The sequence below is a fragment of the Stomoxys calcitrans genome, chromosome 4, assembly GCF_963082655.1.
Source record: "Stomoxys calcitrans chromosome 4, idStoCalc2.1, whole genome shotgun sequence".
NCBI lineage: Eukaryota > Metazoa > Arthropoda > Insecta > Diptera > Muscidae > Stomoxys > Stomoxys calcitrans.
Window position 1 is genome coordinate 186,238,506 of NC_081555.1, and position 23,842 is coordinate 186,262,347.

Here is a 23,842-nt window from a genome sequence, read left to right on the forward strand (position 1 = left end):
CCAAATCGAGCAAAACTTGAGACGAGTGTACAACTCAAACCTCTTTTAATTGGTAAATTTCATAGAATTTTATTCAGGTCTACATACATACACAGAAAAAATATAGACAAAAATTTGACTTTTAAAAATTTTTTTCAAACAAGGTGTTGATTGCTTTCATTATTTTAGACATAGAAATTCAATAGCAGCGTGGCTATACAAAAAAAAAAAAAAAGAAAATTAGAAGTGTGGTTTTTATCATGATACCCACCGCCGTAGGATAGTGGATATATTCATTTAGTCATTCCGTTCGCAACACATCAAAATATCAATTTCCGACCTTACAAATTATATATATTTCGGATCGTCGTAAAATTCTAAGACGATTTAACGATGTCCGTGTCCGTCCTTCTGTTGTAATCACTCTAGGGCCTTCAAAAATTGAGATATTGAGCTGAAATTTGGCACCGATACGTCTTTTTGATGGACGCTGGTTAAGTCCTTGAACGGGTCAAATCGGACCATATTTGGATAGAGCTGCTATATAGACCTATTTTCCGATAAAGGGTCTAATGCCCATAACAACTTTGCATCCGATTTTGCCTGAAATTTGAAACAGTGAATAGTTTAAGGCTTCCCGATAACTGACCCAAATATGGTTCAGATCGGACTATATTTATTGGGTTGCCCAAATAGATATAGCTACCATATGGACCGGACCATAAAAGCTTTATTTGTAACCCGATTTCGCTGAAATTTGCAACAGTGGGTTATTTTAAGCCTCCCGATATCTGACCTAAATATGTATTAGATCGGTCCATATTTAGATATAGCTGCCATATAGACCGATCTCCCGATAAAGGGTCTGAAGCCCATAAAAGCTTTATTTATTACCCGATTTCGCTGAAATTTGGTTAAAACCTCCCAACATCCGACCTAAATATGGCTCTAATCAGACTATATTTAGATATAGTTGCCATATAGACGGATCTGCCGATAAAGGGTCTAAAGTTCGGCCGGCCGAACTTAATGCCTTTTTACTTGTTTTTATTATATTTTTAAAGTAAAACTAATTTCGGGTGTTTACAAAAAGAATGAGTAAATTAAAAACGCAACAAATTTGCAAATGCATATTATTAATATCATATTATTTTAATATTTTATTATTCATATATAGATTATATTGACTTGGGCGCTGAGGATGGAAGATAACACATGTGGATGCAGATTTCGTGTTATTGCACGCAAAATGACAATCTTCTCATTTATTACGATTCATTTTAAATATGTACGTAAATAAATTATATTGTTTATAATACACTTTTCAGACGGTATCGCCGACAACGAAGAGAGGCTCAAAATGGAATCGAAAATTTTTCGAAATAAAAAGTTGTTATTAATGTGAAAAATATTAATTATTTATTTTTATTGAATCAGTACAAACGGAATTTAAAACAAATGGCAAATATGAATTAAATGGTTTATTGAAAGACCACTTTAAATGGATTTTTGAGCTTGTCATAAATCCAAATTGCAAAATTGTTAATCAATAATACATTTTTTTCTATAGGTCCATTTCAGCAAACTTTTAATTGAATGCACAAATTTCTTTATTGTACATAGTTTTTCATTTTTTTTCCAGTGTATGTATATATTGTTCGTCCATTTCAGCAAACTTTTAATTGAATGCACAAATTTCTTTATTGAACATAGTTTTTCATTTTTTTTTTTCCATTGTATGTATATATTGTCCGGTTTATGCCAGCGCGCAGCAAAATCTTTTATCTCGTTCAGACTGCCGTATATGTGACTGAAGGGTTTTCAATGCAGAAACAAAATCCTAGTTATTTAGAGTATACCGGACGCCCCCTAAAGAAGCGTCATTAACGGGTTCACCGAAGGGACCATTACCATAATATTGGTTATAAAAGATTTGGTCTATCGAAACCTTGTGCCTTATTAACTTGTTGTACCCATACATTTTCCGCACTCGTCTCAGATCTTTTTGTCCACATACAATCTAGGATAGGTACATTCTAACATCGTCATAATCTATATTACATTATCGAAATATTTATTTGAGACTTTAGCTAAATCGAATTTGGCTAAATCAACTTAGAAGGTCAAGACCATTAAGAATGTGTATACATTGTTAATCTTCTAAGTCGATTTAGCCATGTCAGTCTGTCTCGGCCTGCTTGTCGACATCACATTACTTTTCAATCAAGAACAGCTAGAAGCGAAAAATTTTGCTCAAATATTTGTTTCTAGATTAGATGGGTCACCATTGGAAAAGGACCAAATGGGTCCGAGGTCTGAGCATCTCGAGAGCAGAATTTTGGCTAAAACTTTGCATGTTGGGTTGTATAATGACTTCCAGCAACTGTGCCAACAATGTTAGAAATGAACTCCCTATTTGACTTCTGGAGCATTTAAAGTAATTTATAACCGACAACTTTGCCGAGAATAGTCTGAGTCGGTCAATGGCCTGCTAATCTTCCCATAATCACAGATCTTCCGATTAGACTCACTAGGCGCAATTCTTATCATTGTTTAAAAAGTAAATGCGCGCTAATTTCGGCCGCTCCGAAACTCGTACACCCTCCACAATGGATCGCACTAGTTTTTGAACGATTTTATCATAAACGGCTTTTGACATAGAAGTTGAAAGTCACATCAAAGGACTAGAGGATCAACAAATCTTATCTTTAGATGGGTACTTACATGCTAATCTCCGAGAAAGGTATTTTTTAGTCGCCGGTTCATCTAGTGTTAAGCAAGAGTCTTAACAAGATATTCCATAGAAAGTCTTGTTTGTTAGGTTGTAGTTGTAATGGCAAGCTCTGGAAATAGTTCGAGCAGTGCTCCATGATAAAATCTATTTGCTTGATATAAATAAGAATGCAATTGTCCCTCAGGCCATTCAACATTTACATATGACATATTAAGATTAGTCGATGTAGTGCAAAACACTTGGTTGGGCTCCATCAAACCATTGAAGGTTGCAGGGGTAGGTCGCAGTTGTTGCTTCGAAAGTTCGAACAAATAATTTCCCCTGCAACTTGAAGTGGTGCGCTGGGATTGTGCGCTTCTTGGTCGTTCCCTTTGCAGAGTGCTGCAAAATGTTTTGATTTGTGCAGATAGGCATCGAGGCAGCAGGCTGTCGGTCGGTCGGTATCTGCATCTGTATCTGCTTTGTTTTGCCCATCCTGCAAGTGGCCTATTTCGCAAAAGAGTCCAATAAACAACTTCACTTCACTTAACCTCAACGAAGGTTATTCTGCTCAACTGTTTACTTTTCAAATTCTCTCTGCTCATTGGCAATGGCGTGGAACATGGAGCTCGCACTCTCTCGGTTTCGTAATGTGAGAAAAGTCTCCACTTGGGTTGCTCATAATTCTCTTCCACCCAAATCCAATTAGAGCTGGTGCCGTGCTTTGCACAAACATCAGCCTTGGTAGTGTGATGGGCTGGGGGTTTGGGAGGTGGAGGAGTTGCTATTTCTTTGGTTCGTTATGTATTCCCCGCACAACACAGAAAAAGCCTGTCGTCCACGGAACCCGGAATAGTGTGCTGATGGGCAATTCTGTGTGGATGGGTGTAAGTGGGTGTGTGAGTGTGTATCTGTCTATACTCGTGTAGATGTGCAACTCATGGCTTGTGCAAGCTGACTGACTTTACGCGCTGTAAGAACGGATGGATGAATGGGTGTGTGGCGGTTAGCAAGAGAGAGAGATTTTCCTTTGGCCGCACTATGTCTTTATGTGCTCCATACGGCCGCTCATTTTGGTTGGTGTAGAAAATTTCTGCAAAACACAGTTTAGTGTAGACTCCCTGAGGTTTCGGTTGCTTTCAGCTGGTGCGGTGCGTGTGCGAACGTTTTCGAAAGCCCGTCGGTACTCACACATCAGTAGAGAATTGTAAAAATAAAGAAAAACAATATTAAAGTAAAGGCAATGCATACTAAATTGATCTAGAATTCAATTGAGCTGCAGTGGCATCCCAAAGTGGAACCAAAGGGCAAGAGCACGATCCCTACCTTTTACCCTCCATCACAATATGAACCGAAGTTGCAAAGCGAAAAGACCGCGCGTGAAGTTTTCCTAAGCAGTGCTCTGGTAAAGGTCATATGTGTGTACACAGCACATCGTATAAGTGAAGAAGAGATATGACATTGCCCTCCGCCTTTCTTCCTTCTGTGTTATATGATGTCTAAAATTCAAAGTCCTTTAAAGTCCCTCACGGAGTTGTAGTGCTGCACTTTAATATAACCAACTTTGATCACCGTCACTAGACCAATACCAAATCCATTACCCCACATCGGAACACAACAAATATTTTGGACTCCGAACTGTGTGTTCGGCTGACCCCATCTAAATTTGAAAGGATAATGAAGCAGTCCTCCAAACGCTTGACTATGACAACAATGGGTTCATCGTCCAGCATGTGTGCACAATTGCAACAAATGTTAACCCTTCTTCTAATGGTCATTGCATTGTGTGCATCCCGAATAGCCAGTAGTCCCACACAGCCACAGCAGCAGCAGCAGCAAAAACAGCTGCATCCCCAGCAACAGCAGCAACTACAAATGCAAGAAGAGCAGCAGAAGCATCAAACCACAACGATACGTGTCCAGCAATGCCGCGAGGGATGCTTAGAGAAGGTATTTATCCAAATTGAAATTGAAATGTTTCAGCCATTCCCATACGTTTTGCATACTTATGTGCTGGAAAAACTTGCATGTAACCCCCCCAACCTCCACCCATACACACACACACACACCCATGTGTATGGGAGTCAATTGGTGTGTATGTGTGTGCGTGCGTTAGTACACTTGGGTCCATATGGAATACTTACACTCGCATTTCCTTGCAGTAACATTCGAGTCATGTCCATAGGGTGGCTGCTGCTGCAGCATGCAAGGAAATAGATTAATTTTCTGAATATACAACCACCAAAGCTCACACTCGTACAAGCATATGTGTCCGTACACATACACACACTAACACACACATCCGCAATTACCAAAACAATGTATTAACATATGGAAGGATACCAGGCCACACTCATATTGAAATGAATCACAGCGTATTGAAACCTGCTGATTCGGGTCTAGCTGCCACAACAAAAACTTCTTTGGGTACTCTAGAGTGGCCCTAATGCTAAAAACTTGTGGCTCAGCACACAGTGTCTAACATCCTAACATCTTTAGGCCATAGGGCTTTTTGATTGCACCCACATATCGGCTTTGAAACGACATTTAGAATTTTTTTAAATTTCACAGCTTGCAAGAGATACTTTCAAACTGTCCAATTTGTGGTCGCTTGTTATCGTAAAGTTTGCTATTCTGTCCGTGGATGGGCATCAAGACGGCACCCCACTTCTTCACACAATGTGTGGTTTATGTTGGGGGATGTTTCCTCTCGTTCCTGTTTTGCCTCCCAACTTCGCTGTCTAATGAATTATTCAAAGTGGCAAATACTACAATGGTAAATAATCAACAACCCTTTTGCAACCCTATCGTCATCTGAACAAAAACCAACAACAACAACATACAAAGTCGCAAACTTTCAACTTTTGCCAAAGCTGATGTCGATGTAAATGCGGCAGATTTACACCGAACATTCAACATTTCATCATTTCGGCCAATCTAGACGTATTTGGCAACCCTCTCGAAAAAAGAGGAAGAACAACTACAAAGCGCCCAACATCATCTAAATAAAACTGCTGTCAATTTGCATCTTTAATTTTCTCAAAAGTTTCAAAACTTTTTCCGTTTTTCCAGGAAGTGACTGAACAGCTGTAATAAAACACTGTTGACAGCCTTCCAGAAATCGTCGTCAACAATGGCATTGCTCTTTTCGCCACTCTGAGCTAAGGATCAAGCAGCTCGCAAACAGCCCGAAGTGCAGTGCGGGCATCAAAAAAACTTTCAAGCAGGTCCTCATAAACAATGGCTAACGAACGGGTAAGAGTTGTGCCCAAACAGGGTGTCGCCTGCTAAACATCCACAGAATAGCTGGCAATTAAGAGCCTGTTTCAAATCTTAAATTAGAAGTAACCAATCAAACTATGCTATGAACATCTGACACTGCCAATCAATCAAGGTCGGTTACACCCAACAATAGTACTACTCTTGGAATCAAGTCGCAGTCCCTTTGTGCATAGAAATGCTTATATAGTAATGACCGGATCCCTTTTTTACACTCACTGCCATAGGATGGGGATATACTCATCTAGTTATTTGTAACACCTCGAAATATTGCTCTAGGACCCCATAAAGTGTATATATTCTTGATCGTCTCGAGATTCTAAAGGGTATAAAGCCTATAAAAGCTTTATTTATTAACCGATTGCGCTGAAAAAGTCGATTATTCGATGGACGTACATGCTCGTTTTGGGGGTGAAGTTTTTTGGGGTTAGGCGGGCCCCCTTACGTTTATACTCTACTCTAATATACCTTTCATTTGATACCTAATTGTTCTAAGCGGTAAACATGTTCGTTTGTGTGGATTTTGGGGTGGTTCTTCCCCCAGCCCATTTGACCCCAACGTTTATACCAATTTTGTGTTTCTGGGTTACCATAAGAGTGCATACAAAAATTCGCTTAAATCGATGCACTCATCTCCGAGATCTGAATCTAATTGAACCTTAATTTTGATACCATACGTAATCTACTCCAGAATATCTTTGTTTGTTTCTAATTTTGTTCTATATATTGTAAAAGAAGGCGCAGCGGAGCGGACCCGGTTCAGCTAGTTGTGTATAAAATGAAAATCAACCCATAGATGCCTTCGCAATTTTCAAAATACGAAGCCAATCTCGCCCGAAATTGCAACAAATAAAGATCTGACAGCCCGAACATTTTTCGAAATGCCGAGGTGACTAAATTTAAGAGCCTGCCAAGAGACGCCGGGACCACCAAGGGTCTTGAAATTTTGCACACTAGTTTTTGTCGATTTTCTCCCACTGTGCAACGTCTCATCATCTTCCCCACTTGCCCTATACATGCCATCACTTTCCGCACCTATTTTGCATAAGTTAGCTCGTAGTCCTGTGTATCCCGTTATGATACTGAAAGCTATACTATACCTGCGAATCGTGCCATTTTCAGAGAAGGCGTTGTTAATCTCCTTCTTACACTCCAAGACTATTCGTGACCTTACTGTGCTGGTTGCAATTGCCCTGATGGACAGTTTACTGTGCGTAATGATGTTAACGCTCGGCGTCCTGGCGTTAACACCACACAACCTCACGTATTCCGCGATATCCGCCTGCAGGACCGTATCGTCTCAGGTATCCCATCGAAAACCGCTTCCATTTCTTCCAGGTTTCCTATCATCGCTTCGATTACACCGCGATGGTATGACCTTCTCCTATTTTCTATCCATTTTCTAACCCCTTACGTCTCATAGCCGCAGTGGCTGTTCACTATTAATCTGTATCTCTTTGTGTCGGATATCTAGAATAGTCTCCTGTGCCCCAGTGGGCGTGGTCCTCATCGGCCCACCTGTGCCAAGACACCATGTCCTCTGAAACTGTTGTATTATCCTAACGTAAAACCTCTTGTGTTATCCTTGCGATATAAAATGCATCCCCACAAACAAAATTACATACCCACTCGGCCCGATACGCTGAGCTTGCATTAACACCACGCGAAAAATGTATTTCTAACTTACTACAATATGCAGTAAGTAAGTAACAATTTGTTTCCCTACTCCCAAATACCTTTAGCCGTGACTGGAAATGTTCCTATTTGGGGAGGTATTTTGGAGGTGGAAGCGGCCGCCTATCATACGCGCAAAAAATAATTCATTAAGCATAAACGAACATTTCGACGAGAAACCTTCTTTTTTATAAAATGTTGGAGCTTTGTTTACAGCTATAGTGCAAGATCTTCATGCAAGATTTTTGTGGCGAATACAAAACCTTTTTTCTCAAGTGTTTAAATAACAGGCAACATTTTCCCAAATTTCGAGAAGATCGTTCAAACCACATTATATATATATATATATATATATATATATATATATATATATATATATATATATATATATATATATATATATATATATATATATATATATATATATATATATATATATATATATATATATATATATATATATATTGCAGTTTCGATAGGCTTCCTCCACATTATATATATATATATATATAGTGCAAGATATTCATGCAAGATTTTTGTGGCGAATACAAAACCTTTTTTCTCAAGTGTTTAAATAACAGGCAACATTTTCCCAAATTTCGAGAAGATCCTTCAAAAATCGACCACATTATATATACATATATATATATATATATATATATAAAGGGTGATCACGTGACAGATCACGTGGGATTTCAGACATGGTGTCAAAGAGAAAGATGCTCAGTATGCTTTGACATTTCATCATGAATAGACTTACTAACGAGCAACGCTTGCAAATCATTGAATTTTATTACCAAAATCAGTGTTCGGTTCGAAATGTGTTCATTCACCGTAACGTTGTGTCCAACAGCATCTTTGAAAAAATACGGTCCAAAGATTCCACCAGCGTACAAACCACACCAAACAGTGCATTTTTCGGGATGCATGGATGCATATATATATATATATATATATATATATATATATATATATATATATATATATATATATATATATATATATATATATATATATATATATATATATATATATATGCATATATATATATATATATATATATATATATATATATATATATATATATATATATATATAGTGCAAGATATTCATGCAAGATTTTTGTGGCGAATACAAAACCTTTTTTCTCAAGTGTTTAAATAACAGGCAACATTTTCCCAAATTTCGAGAAGATCCTTCAAAAATCGACCACATTATATATATATATATATATATATATATATATATATATATATATATAGGGTGATCACGTGACAGATCACGTGGGATTTCAGACATGGTGTCAAAGAGAAAGATGCTCAGTATGCTTTGACATTTCATCATGAGTAGACTTACTAACGAGCAGCGCTTGCAAATCATTGAATTTTATTACCAAAATCAGTGTTCGGTTCGAAATGTGTTCATTCACCGTAACGTTGTGTCCAACAGCATCTTTGAAAAAATACGGTCCAATGATTCCACCAGCGTACAAACCACACCAAACAGTGCATTTTTCGGGATGCATGGGCAGTTCTTGAACGGCTTCTGGTTGCTCTTCACTCCAAATGCGGCAATTTTGCTTATTTACGTAGCCATTCAACCAGAAATGAGCCTCATCGCTGAACAAAATTTGTCAAAATTTGAACACATTTCGAACCGAACACTGATTTTGGTAATAAAATTCAATGATTTGCAAGCGTTGCTCGTTAGTAAGTCTATTCATGATGAAATGTCAAAGCATACTGAGCATCTTTCTCTTTGACACCATGTCTGAAATCCCACGTGATCTGTCAAATACTAATGCATGAAAATCCTAACCTCAAAAAAATCACCCTTTATATATATATATATATATATTGCAGTTTTGATAGGCTTCGTCTCTAGGTCAAAAAAGGTCTGTGACAAATTTATAAATATTGCCATCTGCACTTCGTACAAAAAATAACATGGAAAAACATATAGGCATAATTAAAATTAATCACAAAGTGTTTCAGAGTGGATCCGATTACTTATCAATGGGTCTATCTCCCTTCAAACAAATGCGCTAAGTTATTAAACCTTGTAACACAGTAGAGGTACCAATACAGAATGCAATCCAAAAATGAGACATTTGGGCGTACACCTCTGCATTCTTACTCCCTCTTACTCTTAGAGACATTAGAGGTAAAAAAAGTAAACAGTTCATCTTTTCGTATGAGAAAGCGTATTTTGCTGTAAACAAAACATTTCTAACCTTAAAGAATTTTTAGAGGTTTCCGGTAAAAATGCAATCCTTTACAACAGAAGAAGTACCTAAGAGTACTTCATACCTAACGTTCAACTGTGGAGCGAAAGGTTACACAGTTATTATAAAAATAACACTTCCCTAATAAAACGAGTTTGCTTGCCGGAAAAATATACCAAACGTTTTAATTTGTTGCGTGAATGAATCAGGGATCCGGAGCGGGTAGCTTTTTTCAGCTCCCGCTCCTTTAATTTTAAATTGATTATTTATTTTTAAATGTTCTTCTAATACACACCGTGCACTATAAAGTGATACTAGCATATTATTTTTATTTTTTTTTTCATTACGTTTACATGATCAAGCAATTTATATCGGCCTATATCCTTAGAAAGCCCCCATATAAACCGTTCTCCTGGAATGATTTCTTGAGCCTCTAAAGGGCGCAATTCTCATCCGATTTGGCTAAAATTTTACAAACGGGTTTCTTTTATGATCTCCAACATTTTTGTAATATACAGTCTCAATCATAACATAACCGATTTTAGCTCCATATATAAACCGATCTCCTGATTGTACTTCTTGAGCCCCTAGAGGGCGCTAATCTTATGCGATTTTAATCCGACGTGAAATTTTGGCTGAAATTTTGCATAATGATTTCTCCTATAACCTCCAACATCCATGCCAAGTATGGTCTATTGCTCCTATATAAATAGATCATCCGACTTTACTTCTTAAGCACATACAGGAAGCAATTCCTAAGCAAATGTTTAAAAACATTTAATTACGCATTATTGGGTACCTACCACCATGGATATATTTATTATAATATTTTTTATAAGCCTACTGAATATATATAAATGTCTGAAATTATCGGCCGATTTGGATCATATTCAGTTCAGGTACCGAGAAGTTTATATAAGACGCAGTTTAATGGATCAGGGAAATCAGGTACTAATGGGGATTTTATGGCGTTAGATCCCAGATCTCCGGTCTTTATTTATGTATCCTTGGTATTACTAGTTGTTTAAAATTTCAACGAAATCGCATGAAAAATGAGTTTTTTATGGGCTTAAGACCCTAAACCGGTAGATTGGTCTATATGTCAGCTATATCTAAATATGATCAGATTTTCCTCGTTCAAGAGCTTAACCTGCGTATAGACAAAATACGAATCTGTGCCAAACTTTAGCTCAATATTTCAATTTTTAAAGGCTGTAGCGCGTGATTATAATAGCCGGACACACAGACATCGATAAATCATCATAGAATTTCGTAATAGTAATTCGATTTGCTACAAACACAATCACTAAATGAATATACTTCCTTTCCTATGGTGGTGGGTATAAAAAACCATTTAGTTTGTTGCGTGATCCATCTTAGTTTCTGCCTCTAAAGAGAACTTGACAAATGCCATCAATGGTGGGTGATATACAAGATTCGGTTCTACGCCCTCAGCTCGTTCTTACTTGTTTTGCCTGTAAGACGAAACTTTTTAAAAGTGATATAAATCTATTCTCTTATATGTTTTCGATAACAATTTAACGAAAGTTAACTCTAAAGTTGTCTCATATTAATGTAATAATTTTATATGTTTGTTTTAATTCGCCAAAATAATAAGTTCCTAAACCAAAAAAAATGATTACATTACAGATTTTTATTTTGTTGGAGCGGAGTGGATTTTGAGAGTGGAAACTGCTCCGCTCCGGGTTTAATAAATTTCGCTCCCGCTCCGGCAAAAATTCGCCTGCTCCGCTCCGAATTCCTGATATGAATCTATTTTAATTACTTTATTCGTAATCTACTTCCGTATACCTTTTATTTTAAGGTGGCGCTCTTTCCAGACCATATAGAAAATATACTCCCGAATACCTTTCATTTAAAACCCATATTGTCCGGATCGGTCCACTTTTATTTTTGGGCACTGCTTTTGGGGAAGGGGAAGAACCGCCCCTTGCGAAATCAACAAATTATATAGCCTGTTTGCCCAGTGTTGTTCCAGTCCAACCTTTACAATCTGTGGTAAATTCAAGAAAACGGTTGATCCATTTTTAAGTCTATACGGAACACACAAATTTGCAAACCCACAAACAAACAAATTCTTTTTTATATAGGGTTTTTGAATAAGGACTTGACAATTTTTTTAAATAAAACGCAAACCATTTGAGATATACAAGCGAGGCGGCCAATACGAACGAGGCGGCCAATCGACTGGGCCATTTCTTGAGATAACACGCTCACCAAACTTAGTCGATAAATCGATTGTAACATGTGCTGTGTAGCTTGTAACACCGTCCTGTTGAAACCACATGTGGTCCAGTCCCATATCTTCCAATTCAGGCCAAAAATAATCAGTGAGCCTGATGCGGTAGCGTTGTATTCATTGGCATCGTCTATGAAGACAAATGGCACGCTATCGGCATGCAAACCGGGAAACACTTGCGGATTTTCACCTGATCTATAACGTATACTTTGCTTTACGAATCCATTAAGCCAAAAATGAGCTTTGTCACCGAAAACAATGTTGTTCTTAAAGTAGCGGTCACCGACTACGAATTCCGGAGTAAGTTTTTATGATTTGTAGACGGCGTTAATTCAGCAGAAAAAGTATTTTTACATTCAATGTACAGCCGGACTTCGATTATCAGGGACGCTCGGATAATCGATTTTCCCGTCTAATGAAGTAATATGTTTTTACGAGTTTTACACTCATTTTTAATAACATTTGTCTAGGTCTGAAATGCCAGAGCAGCCAGGGCTCTCCAAGAAGTCCAAACAATTTTGTGTAGCCATGTATGTCCGATTTAGCGTTTTTTCGGAGGTGAAGTTGTCCCCCAGACACTTAGCCCTGAAAAAATATCAGCATGGTGCTCTACTCTAACATACCATACCATTTCTTTAAACCCCATATTGCCATTTAAGGGGAGTTTGTGGGATGAGGCGTTACCCCATCACTTGATCCCAAAATTGGTTATCAAATTCGTTTTCCAATCTCAAAGTCCTTTCACTGAGCCACATATTGCCATGTTTGGTAAATTAAATTAAAATACATGGACCCACATTTAGATACCAGATTCGTATTCTACTCCCAAATACCATTATTTAAGCCCCATATTGCGATGGTCAGTAAATAATTGCTGTTTGTTTTGAGGAAGGGCCCTGAAAATTGGCCGCTGAAGTGAGTGTCAATTTCATATTCTACTCCCCAATACCTTCCATTTGAGCCCCACACTGAACTGGTCAATAAATATGTGTTCTGGAGAGGTCCCTCAAACACTTGCAAATGCAAATTTTGCCCGAGAACATTCCACTAAGGATCAGGGTCTAGCACTTAGCCCTGAAAATAAATCAAGTAAGTTTTTATGATTTGTAGACGGCGTTAATTCAGCAGAAAAAGTATTTTTACATTCAATGTACAGCCGGACTTCGATTATCAGGGACGCTCGGATAATCGATTTTCCCGTCTAATGAAGTAATATGTTTTTAAGAGTTTTACACTCATTTTTAATAACATTTGTCTAGGTCTGAAATGCCAGAGCAGCCAGGGCTCTCCAAGAAGTCCAAACAATTTTGTGTAGCCATGTATGTCCGATTTAGCGTTTTTTCGGAGGTGAAGTTGTCCCCCAGACACTTAGCCCTGAAAAAATATCAGCATGGTGCTCTACTCTAACATACCATACCATTTCTTTAAACCCCATATTGCCATTTAAGGGGAGTTTGTGGGATGAGGCGTTACCCCATCACTTGATCCCAAAATTGGTTATCAAATTCGTTTTCCAATCTCAAAGTCCTTTCATTGAGCCACATATTGCCATGTTTGGTAAATTAAATTAAAATACATGGACCCACATTTAGATACCAGATTCGTATTCTACTCCCAAATACCATTATTTAAGCCCCATATTGCGATGGTCAGTAAATAATTGCTGTTTGTTTTGAGGAAGGGCCCTGAAAATTGGCCGCTGAAGTGAGTGTCAATTTCATATTCTACTCCCCAATACCTTCCATTTGAGCCCCACACTGAACTGGTCAATAAATATGTGTTCTGGAGAGGTCCCTCAAACACTTGCAAATGCAAATTTTGCCCGAGAACATTCCACTAAGGATCAGGGTCTAGCACTTAGCCCTGAAAATAAATCAGCATCGTGCTCTACTCTCAAGTATCATTTTTTATTGGAACCCCATTTTGCCATTGGCCTCGAAATTGGATATCTAATTTCTTTTCTAATCTCGAATACCTTTCATTTAAACCTCTTTTTGCAAAAGTTAGCAAATATGTCCAGTTTTGGGTGTGTTTTCTATTAACTATCAATATCAAGCTCCACTCTCTTTAAGCCCCAAATTGTCATGGCGAGCAAATACGTCCTGTTTGGGGATTGTTATGGGGGTGGGATGTCCTCTAGACAGTTGATCCTGAATGTTGATTTGAGATTCGTGGTCTACTCCCAATTATCATTCATTTGAGCCCATATTTCCATTGACGGCAAACATGTTCGATTTGGGGGTGTTTTGAAGAATGGGGCGGCCACTCAGTGAATTGGCCCTAAAAATATCTATCAGATTCGTGTTTTACTCTACAATACGTCTTAATTGAGCCCCATATTGCAATTATCAGCAGATACGTCCTAGTTGGGTGTTGTTATGGGGGTGGGGTGGCCCCATAGACACATTTCCCGAATATTGATATCACATTCGTGCTTTACTCCCAAAGACCTTTTATTTGAGCCCCATATTGCTATGGTCGTAAATTTGTCCTCTTTGGGGGTATTTTTGGAAAGGGACGGCCCCCCAAACACTTGGTCGCACATTTGAATACCAAATTCGTATTCTACATTCAAATGCCTTTTATTTGAGACCCATATTGCCATAGTCCTATTTGGGGAAGGGATGGATCCCCGGAGACTTGGTCTCCCATTTAAATATCAGATTCGTATTCTACTCGCTCATTTGAGTCCCATATTACCAGGGTCGGTAAATATTGCGGATTTAGGGGTTTTTTGGGGGTTGGGGTGGTCTCCCAAATACTTGGTCCGACAATTGGATATCAGATCAGAAAAATAGGGTAAGGAAACTGTAATGAAACTGTAATAACTGCACCTCTGTAAGTCGCCAAATTACTATTATTACGAAGTTTTTCTTTTATTGTAACTATGTAACGATTCGCGTCAACATATCATTATATAACGTAACTACCTATGTACATTGTTAATCCCTTAGCAACTTCGCCTACAGCAAAAAGTACCTTCTTTTGATGTAAAACCCAAAACTCTTTATTCGTTTACCAGACCAATAATTATTCTCTTGTGTCTCTCCTACAAGAGAGAGCGAGAGGATGAGTATTTAAACGTATTGACCAGTGATGGATAACAAGTGATGAGCGGATGATGAAATCGAAAATTAACAATTTTTAAAGTTTCGCCAAAGGTACGTCCATTGAAATAAATACAAATGTGTTCTGGAAGAGTTTGAATTACCATCATAGATCTGCTCATAATTGGTACAAATTTGATTTAGAATTGTGTAACAACATTAAATTCAACTTGATAGCCTTTTCAATATGCACAATCTATTTGAAAATTAGAAAGAATATACATACTACTACTAAATTTCCCATCAACATTCCACTAAGGTACAGGGGATACTTCTCTCATAGCAATGAGTGCAGTCCGATTAAAGCATAAGCTCAATGATAAGGGCCCATCTTTTTTATGCCGAGTCCGAACGGCGAGCCGCATAGCGACACCATTTGGTAGAGGAGTTATAACATGAGAGGATACTTTAAAAATGTAGCCAGCATTAGCCACCGCTGAAAATTTCTCTGATATTGAACCCAGGCGGTCGGCGTCATAGGCTGACATGCTAACCTCAACGCCACGGTGGCCTACACATATACATATAGATAAGCACGACGTTAAATTAATTTATAAGTAAAGAAAAAATAGTTGAAACCCCGAATAATATTTTATATATCAATAATGAAAGGTTTTGTCATACCACATTATTGCAATATTACCCAACATCGGGCGAACAATATACTGGGTGCGCCAGAGACTTATTTGAAAAGTTAATAAAAAGTAAGTGCTTCAGTTATATATACATATATATATATATATTCTTGATCGTCATGTCATTTTAAGGCGATCTAGCCATGTCCGTCCGTCTCTCTGACGAAAGCGCGCTAACTTTCGAAGGACTAAAGCTAGCCGATTGAAATTTTGCACAAATACTTTTTATTAGTGTAGGTCGGTTGGTATTGTAAATGGGCCAAATCGGTCCATGTTTTGATATAGCTGCCATATAAACCGATCTTGGGTCTTGACTTCTTGAGCCTCTAGAAGGCGCAATTCTTATCCGATCTTATTGAAATTTTGCACGTAGTTTTTTGATATCACTTCCAACAACTGCTCAAAGTATGGTTTACATCGGTTCATGTTTTGATATAGCTGCCATATAAACCGATCTTGGGTCTTGACTTCTTCAGCCTCTAGAGTGCGCAATTCTCGTCCGATTTAACTGAAATTTTGCACGTAGTGTTTTGGTATCAATTTCAGCAAACGTGATAAGTATGATTCAAATGGGTTCATAATCTGGTATAGCTGTCATATAAACCGCTCTTGGATCTTGACTTCTTGAGCCAATAGAGCGCGCAATTCTCACCCGATTTGGCTGAAGTTCTAAATGAGGTGTTTTGTTATGACTTTCAATAACTGTGCTAAGTATGGCGTAAGTCGGTATAGAACCTGATATAGCTGCCATATAAACCGATCTGGGATCTTGACTTATTGAACCTCTAGAGGGCGCAATTCTCATCCGATTTGGCCGAAATTTTGTACAACGGCTTCTCTCATGACCTTCATCATACGTGTCTAATTTTGATCAATAATTTTGAATCGATCAATAGCTTGATGCAGCTCCCATATAAACCTATCTCCCGATTTTGCTTCTTGAGCCCCTACAAGGCGCAATTCTTATCCGCATGACCTGAAATATTACACAATGACTTCTACAATGTTCACCATCTTTTTATGGTCCGAATCGGAATATAACTTGATATAGCTCCAATAGCATAACGGTTCTTATTCAATATTCTATGTTTGTCTAAAAAGAGATACCGCATAGAACTCGACAAATGCGATCAATGGTGGTAGCACGCTCTTACTTGTTTTATTTGAGAATACAATATCTCAATTTTGTTTAAGCAGTCTTGGAATTGACTTCAATTCATTGTATTACCAATGATTTGTTGATTTTTGAAATTCGTGTCCACTCTTTGCAACATATCAATCGGTATGTTGGTAATGGCGTCGCGGATATTGATCTTGAGGTGTGCTATTGTCCATGTTTTGCTTGTTGACGCAGCCGGAAATGTGAAAGTGAGCCTCGCCAATGGAAAAACTACCGCATCCTTAGGCAGGTTGTCAATCAGCATTTCACATGCATTTTGACGGAGAACGGTTGATTCCCTTTTAGTTAATTCTTGCACAACAGCCAATTTATGAAGATGAAGTTTAAGTTCTTGATGGGAAATTCGTCGAACAGTGGTGTCAGAAATTCCCATAGCAGCTGCGTGTTTCCAAGCCGAACGCCGATACTAACTCACAACTGATTGCCTCACTCTTTGGATATTTTCCGGAGGTCTGATTGTCCTTAAAAGTCCATTTCTTGGTTTAGCGACACTTCCACACTCCCGAAATGAGTTAACCCACGACAGAATCAAATTACGGCCAGTATCGAGTCTGTGAGGTGGAATTTCAAAGCGAGCGTGGAGGGCCAGTTGCGTACCAATCAATTGTATCATTTTTATTTACGGCATTTTTTAAATTTCAAAGACTTCGATCTTCGCGGTGGCGATGGTATTGTCGAAAGGGAAAGTGTAGGCCTCATTCCAACAAAATAGAAAATTGATTATTGACGACAATTACTTATTGTGCTGGCTATAAAATATGGCCTCTCAGTGCAGCTCGTTTGGCAAGTTGAGGTATATTTTTCATTTCGGTCTTTTTCTCGCCATTGCATTGGCAAAAACAAAAATCGAAGTTTGCCTTGACAGATTTTGTTGTTTGTACTGCCACAGTTGAAATTGTTTGCGGCAATGCAGGTGTTTTTTAAAAGAAAAAATGGTCGCCCAATCGATATTAAGAAACAGACTTTGTTCACAATGGCTGAATCGTAGAATGCCGATTCTACTTTTTCTAAGAGCTTCTGTGCCTGAAAAATATTAATGACAGTATAATGTTTGCCTATATTGGAATGTGGCAAATAATTTAACCAACAATTAGGAGGCAAGCTATTTGAATCATCTTGCAAGGATTTTCATAAAGTTGAAGCTTTTGTCTATTTGTATGGCCTTTGATCTTCAACATTGAAATATGCGGCAGAACGAGAAACGTATTCCTATGTGATATATACAAGACCGAATAGCAGTCATGGATAATTTATGATCCTTCATCAAATATCTTCAATGAAGGCCTAGCGGATGCGATTTACTTTTCATAACTGTTAAACCGTCTTCAGCGTTGGCGTCTTCAGCTTTTCTCTCAACTACAGCCAATATCATCTTTCCAATGACAAGAAATACTTTGTTTTGTTCGTTTTTCGGCAGGCATGTTCATCTAAACTTTAATCCAGTCTGAGTTTCTTGGAAAGCCAACACAAATCCCTTCTATCAGCGTTTTATGAGTGCAAAATGTGTGTGTATGTGTTGCAACACTCGCCCCTACCCACAAAAGGAGACGAACAAAAAAGAGACTACAATAAAAAAGTATTCAAATTGGACACTAAATGTGTCCGAGGAACTCTCTTAATTGCGAGATTGATTGATTTACGATGAACAGGTCCTTCTTTTGATATGCGTATAAATTGCAGCCACTGTCAGTTTGTGTGAGGAGTGACTCAACACATAGTATCAAGTAGAAGATACACATCGAGAAATTTTTTTTAAATATTTCCTTAAAAATTAAACCTATACTGTAGTTTGATTGGAGACAATAAACTGGCAGGCAAGTTGGCCAATATCCTATAGAGATGCCTTGTACCTTGTAACCCTATAGGATTGATGATATTATGTATCACCTGGTTGGGCCAAAACAACATACGAAACAACAACTATATACCTTCAGAACAATCCTCTTCTTTTTATGTTATATAAAAGCGTTGCGCCTTGAAGCGCTATATCTTGGACATTTTTGCACCGATTAAGTCGACATTTTTTAGGTTGCTCAAAAGCTCGAAATACTGGCACAAAACTTTGTGATTGAATAATATATTACACAAATGAAATTTTCGGAAAGAAAACTTCTTTTGTGAACAACGTTGGACTTTATTTACAAGGAAATTCTCGCTAGAATTTGTGACAAATGTAAAGTATTTTTCTCTGACAATTCCTTTCATTCTTTATATATAAAACATGTTATTCGGGATTTCAACTAGCTTTTCATTCTTTGTAAAATAGTTTAACGTCACGACGAATGTATGTGAATATTCTTTAATTTGCATATTTAAAATGATGGCAAGTTCAATTTGTGCTATGTTTTGTTGTACCTAGCAGCCATTTGTCTGTTACTTCAATGATTTTTGTCATTGGACATAGAGAAAATGGTACACGAATATTAAACTTATACGAAACACGATTTGCAGTTAGGATGGCCTTACTATTTCAAAATGTTGTACTTTTTACATTTTCAATGGAATATATCCATAAGCTGAATTTAAAAGAAAAAAAATTTATTAGTAGCGTATGTTTCAAATTCCAATTAGCTTTTTATTTCCTTTATAGAAATTCAAATAAACCTATTTTAATGCTGAATTAAGTTTTGAATATGAAAATGCAATTTGCCTCCGAACATTCCATTAAAGAACTAAGGCAAACTTTTTTATGTGTATACCGGTTTTAATTTTTTATATATAAAACCGGGGACGCGGACAAATAAATATATTGAAACATTCAAACAAATTTTGCTATTTAATGCGATAAGTTTACCTTAATGTTTACCTAAAAATTCAGTGCACGTCGCTATTTTGGTGTAGTTGCTGTAGGTGAATACTTTAAAATTTTTGTACTTGAAAACCATCATTACTTTTTCTTTGAATTTTAAGTAGTCAGAAAAAAAAATCTCTTTGAAACTGCTCTTTTTTTTAATTTTTGAATTTTCTTCGAGAAAATTATACGTTTTATTATTTTAATATTTCGCACATTGATTGCGTTTTAGTTTGGAGCTAATATAGGACTTTAAAAATTAAAATAACGTAAAAATGAAAATAACGTTAGAAAAACATTCCCATACCATGACAATTCTTCCTCCATGTTTAACCGTTTGTTTTTTTGGTATATCTGATATGGAATTATTTCCCTGTTGGACGACGAACTTTCCTTTTTGCATCATTACCAAACAAATTGACTTCTACTTCGTCGACCCAAAGGATTTTCGCCACTTTTTTTCTTGGTCCGCACTATGTTTTATAAGCCAAAACAATGTTTATATATATATATATATATATATATATATATATATATATATATATATATATATATATATATATATATATATATATATATATATATATATATATATATATATATATATATATATATATATATATATTATTATTTTTTTTTTTTTTTGTCTTAAGGCATTTGTTACAAAGTTTTCGGACCGACCAAACGATTTGGCTATACATTCATAGGTTTTTCCTTCCTTTCGAAGCTGGTGAACTAAGCGCCTTTCTTCTTCACTGCTATTATGTCCACGTCCCATCTAACATTGTAATAAATTAAATTTAAATTTATTCCAAATTATGTGGATTTCACCTAAATGCTTACTTTTGAATAAAAATATTACAAAAAACTTGTGAATTGACTACTCTATTCAAGATGCCCCGATTTCGCTGACCACGTCAAAAGCAAATAAATAAAAAAAAATGCATTTGTTACTTCAGTAGTTTTGATTTACCTGTCAATCGTTTAAAACCTTAACCTAAATTATTTTTTTAACAAACAATCGTTTAAGTGCGAATTTCACTTAATGACCATCAATATTTGGAGAGACATCACTATTTTCACTAAGATATTTTTTGTCTACCAGCCACAAAAATAAAAGACCAAAAATAAGTTTTGCGACTGCTGTCAAACACACACATACATTCACAATATATATACTTATAAATCTGATAGCTTGGATTTTTGCCCGTTAACGATTAGTGCGAACTTCGTTTTGCTGCCAAAAAATTAGTGCCAAAATTGTTTAGGCAGCTAAGTCAAAACTACTGTATAACCGTTGTCACTAGTGGGATTCCTCTTTTTATACTGACCACCATAGGATGGAGGTATACTTGTATAATCTAATCATTTCGTTTGTGACGACTCGAAATATTCGTCCGAGACGCCATAAAGTATATATATTCTTGATCGTCCAGACGTTCTGAGTCGATCTAGCAATGTCCGTCCATCCGTCTGTCGAAATCACGATAGCGATCGAAAGCGAAAAGATTGACATTTTGCACAGATATTTAACATTCATTTAGGTTCAGTTTTAGATGTAGCTCTCATATGAACCGATCTCCGTATTTGACTCCGTGAGCCCCCGGAGGCCGCAATTTTTGTCCGCTGAAATTTTACATGAAGTGTTATATTACGACTTCCAAAAACTATTCTAAGTACGGTTCTAATCGGTGAATAACTTGACATAGCTCCCATATAAACGAATCTCCCGATTTGACTTTTTAAGCGCCTGGAAGCCATAATTTTTGGTCCGATTAGGCTGAAATTGAGCATGTTGTGTTCTGTGGCGACTTCCAACAACTGTGCCAAGTACGGTCCAATACATCGGTCTATAACCTGATGTAGCTCCCAATATAAACCCTTCCTCCGATTTGACTGCTTGAGTCCTTACAAGCCGCAATTTTTGTGCAATTTGGCTGAAATTTTGCATGCGGTGTTCTGTTCAAATACCAAATACGGGCCAAATCAGTCTATAACTTAATATAGCTCTCATATAAACCGTTAGAAGTTTGGTATGTGACAGAAGTTTGGTATGTAGCATAAAAATATGCCCTTCAACTAAATTTATTTTGTATAAATTTCTAGCAGAATCCACTTTTACTTCTTCATTTTAGAACAGCATTGCCAAATGTTAATGTTTATTTGTTGTTTGATGAGAGTTATTTTTTAAATTTCTGTTATATTACAAAAATATACTTACAGCTATTTCTTTGTTCATAAGTGTAGACCGAGACAATTTGGAAAACAAGTGTATGAGGAACCAACCCCGTTTTCCAAACAAAAAAAAAATAGACCCCCTCTCACACATCTCTTTTTAGGATTTCCTTTTTAAACGATTGTGTGAGGAGGTTAACTCGGAAAGTGACAATTCTTCAATTGTAGTTTGTACAAAAACAAACAAAAACACCGCACCAAAATCCGCCTTCATGAAGCAAATAAGAATTCTACTTCCCAAAAATTTTTTGATAATACAAAATACATTGCAAAAGTAATTTTTAGTTTGTTTACAGCACAACGAATTGAACAGAACATCAAACAATAAAGGCCTGGTTATCTTCTGGCCTGGTAATGCTTTCGTAAATGTAGTGTAAATGTAGAAAAAAGGTATCGAAAATGTAAAGAGACAATTATGCTTATTACAAAACGTAGCATCTGACATATCAAACATAACGATTTGTTTTAACAAATCAGGCATAACTCGAAGGCAGGTCAGAGAAGACGGCCCTCCACGCAGTGATGCGAGAAGTTGAGACGCCTCCCCATCTGAAGGAGTACGCGATGACTGCCTTCTCGAATATTGAGAAACGAGGAGATGGGTCGACACTCACCGCCCTAAGCCGCACGGGGAGACAATAGGAATACGACGAAGGTTCCCTTCTGGACACTATGGATGCGGTCGACAGACTGAGGAAGGTTTCAGGAGACAGGGACTGGATTAGGACTATACTACGACACACACATTTCAGGGAAAGCTATGTGCCACAACGATAGACGCAAAAGAAATTCTGGGAAGGGATTTATACTTTTCGAAATCAGTTGCTATTGCTGATGTTGTAGCCTTATTTGTATGCGGAGGTAGTGATTCTCGTCAAGCTCGTTACGGACCACAGGAACAATCGCTCCGGGATCGTTTCGTTCATTGGTTATTAGAAGATGCCAATAGATCGTTTTGTCGCATCGAGTATCACAGGCATTCAGTACTTAAGCAATAACCGCGACTGCAATTGCAGCTACTCCGTATACGAAGCATTTCATGAGGTCAAAGTGATTGGCGGAGTGTGTGGAATCCCTGAATAGACCCCAACTTCATGAAATAGGATGCATCTCTAAAAACAAACCGATTTGAAATCTATATGAAGTTATTTTCCATTTTTCCACACCCATGAACCATTTGGCCGATTTGATTTGGTAACGTGTTGACTTGATTGTTGTTTAATGATTGTTGATTGTTTTAAATTTTATTGCTTTTTCTCAGTGTATACAATTGTATATTTGTTCATATATGTTTCGTTCTTTGAATCTTCCACTTAGCCGGTAACCGAAATAGACGTTTCGTTGTTAAAACAATTCGACTGCCGCCATTCATTGGCATCTGGTAAAACCTGAGATAGCGCACCAGTGTGCGTGTGATCACACACACACACACATGGATACTTGTATACTTATTTGAAAATGAAAAATGAAATTGATGAACTGGATTGAGTTTTCTGTTTGTGGCGACACTCGAACATTTGCCAGGGAAAATAATTGATTTTGAGTGCAGTGACTAGGAAACTTTCATTTCCAATCAATACTAATGTCAGCATTCCTTTAAATTGTGTTGTCGAAAGTTCCTTTTTGTTGGCACTTTTGGTCGAGGCCACTGGGGTAATAACGCTGCCGTTACAAACCACCACCAATGGAACGATGCTCTGCTTTTTAACACCGTGTCGCCATTGGCTACGATCTAAAGTATTTTCTTTCTGAATCTGTTGCTGTC

At 37.2% G+C, this 23,842-nt stretch overlaps 1 protein-coding gene across 3 annotated transcripts in view; it reads left to right on the forward strand.

Annotated features, from left to right (window-relative positions):
• Positions 1–3,814: 3,814 nt before the first annotated feature.
• The window catches only part of LOC106084608 (uncharacterized), a 92,219-nt gene continuing 72,191 nt past the window's right edge, over positions 3,815–23,842 (forward strand). For all 3 annotated transcript variants that reach the window (XR_001220840.2, XR_001220841.2, XM_013248429.2), the window contains exon 1: positions 3,815–4,642. Coding sequence is in view for 1 of the 3 variants with exons in the window: in XM_013248429.2 (XP_013103883.2) it covers positions 4,370–4,642 (273 nt within the window). In the remaining 2 variants the exon portion in view is untranslated. The remainder of the gene's footprint in view (positions 4,643–23,842) is intronic.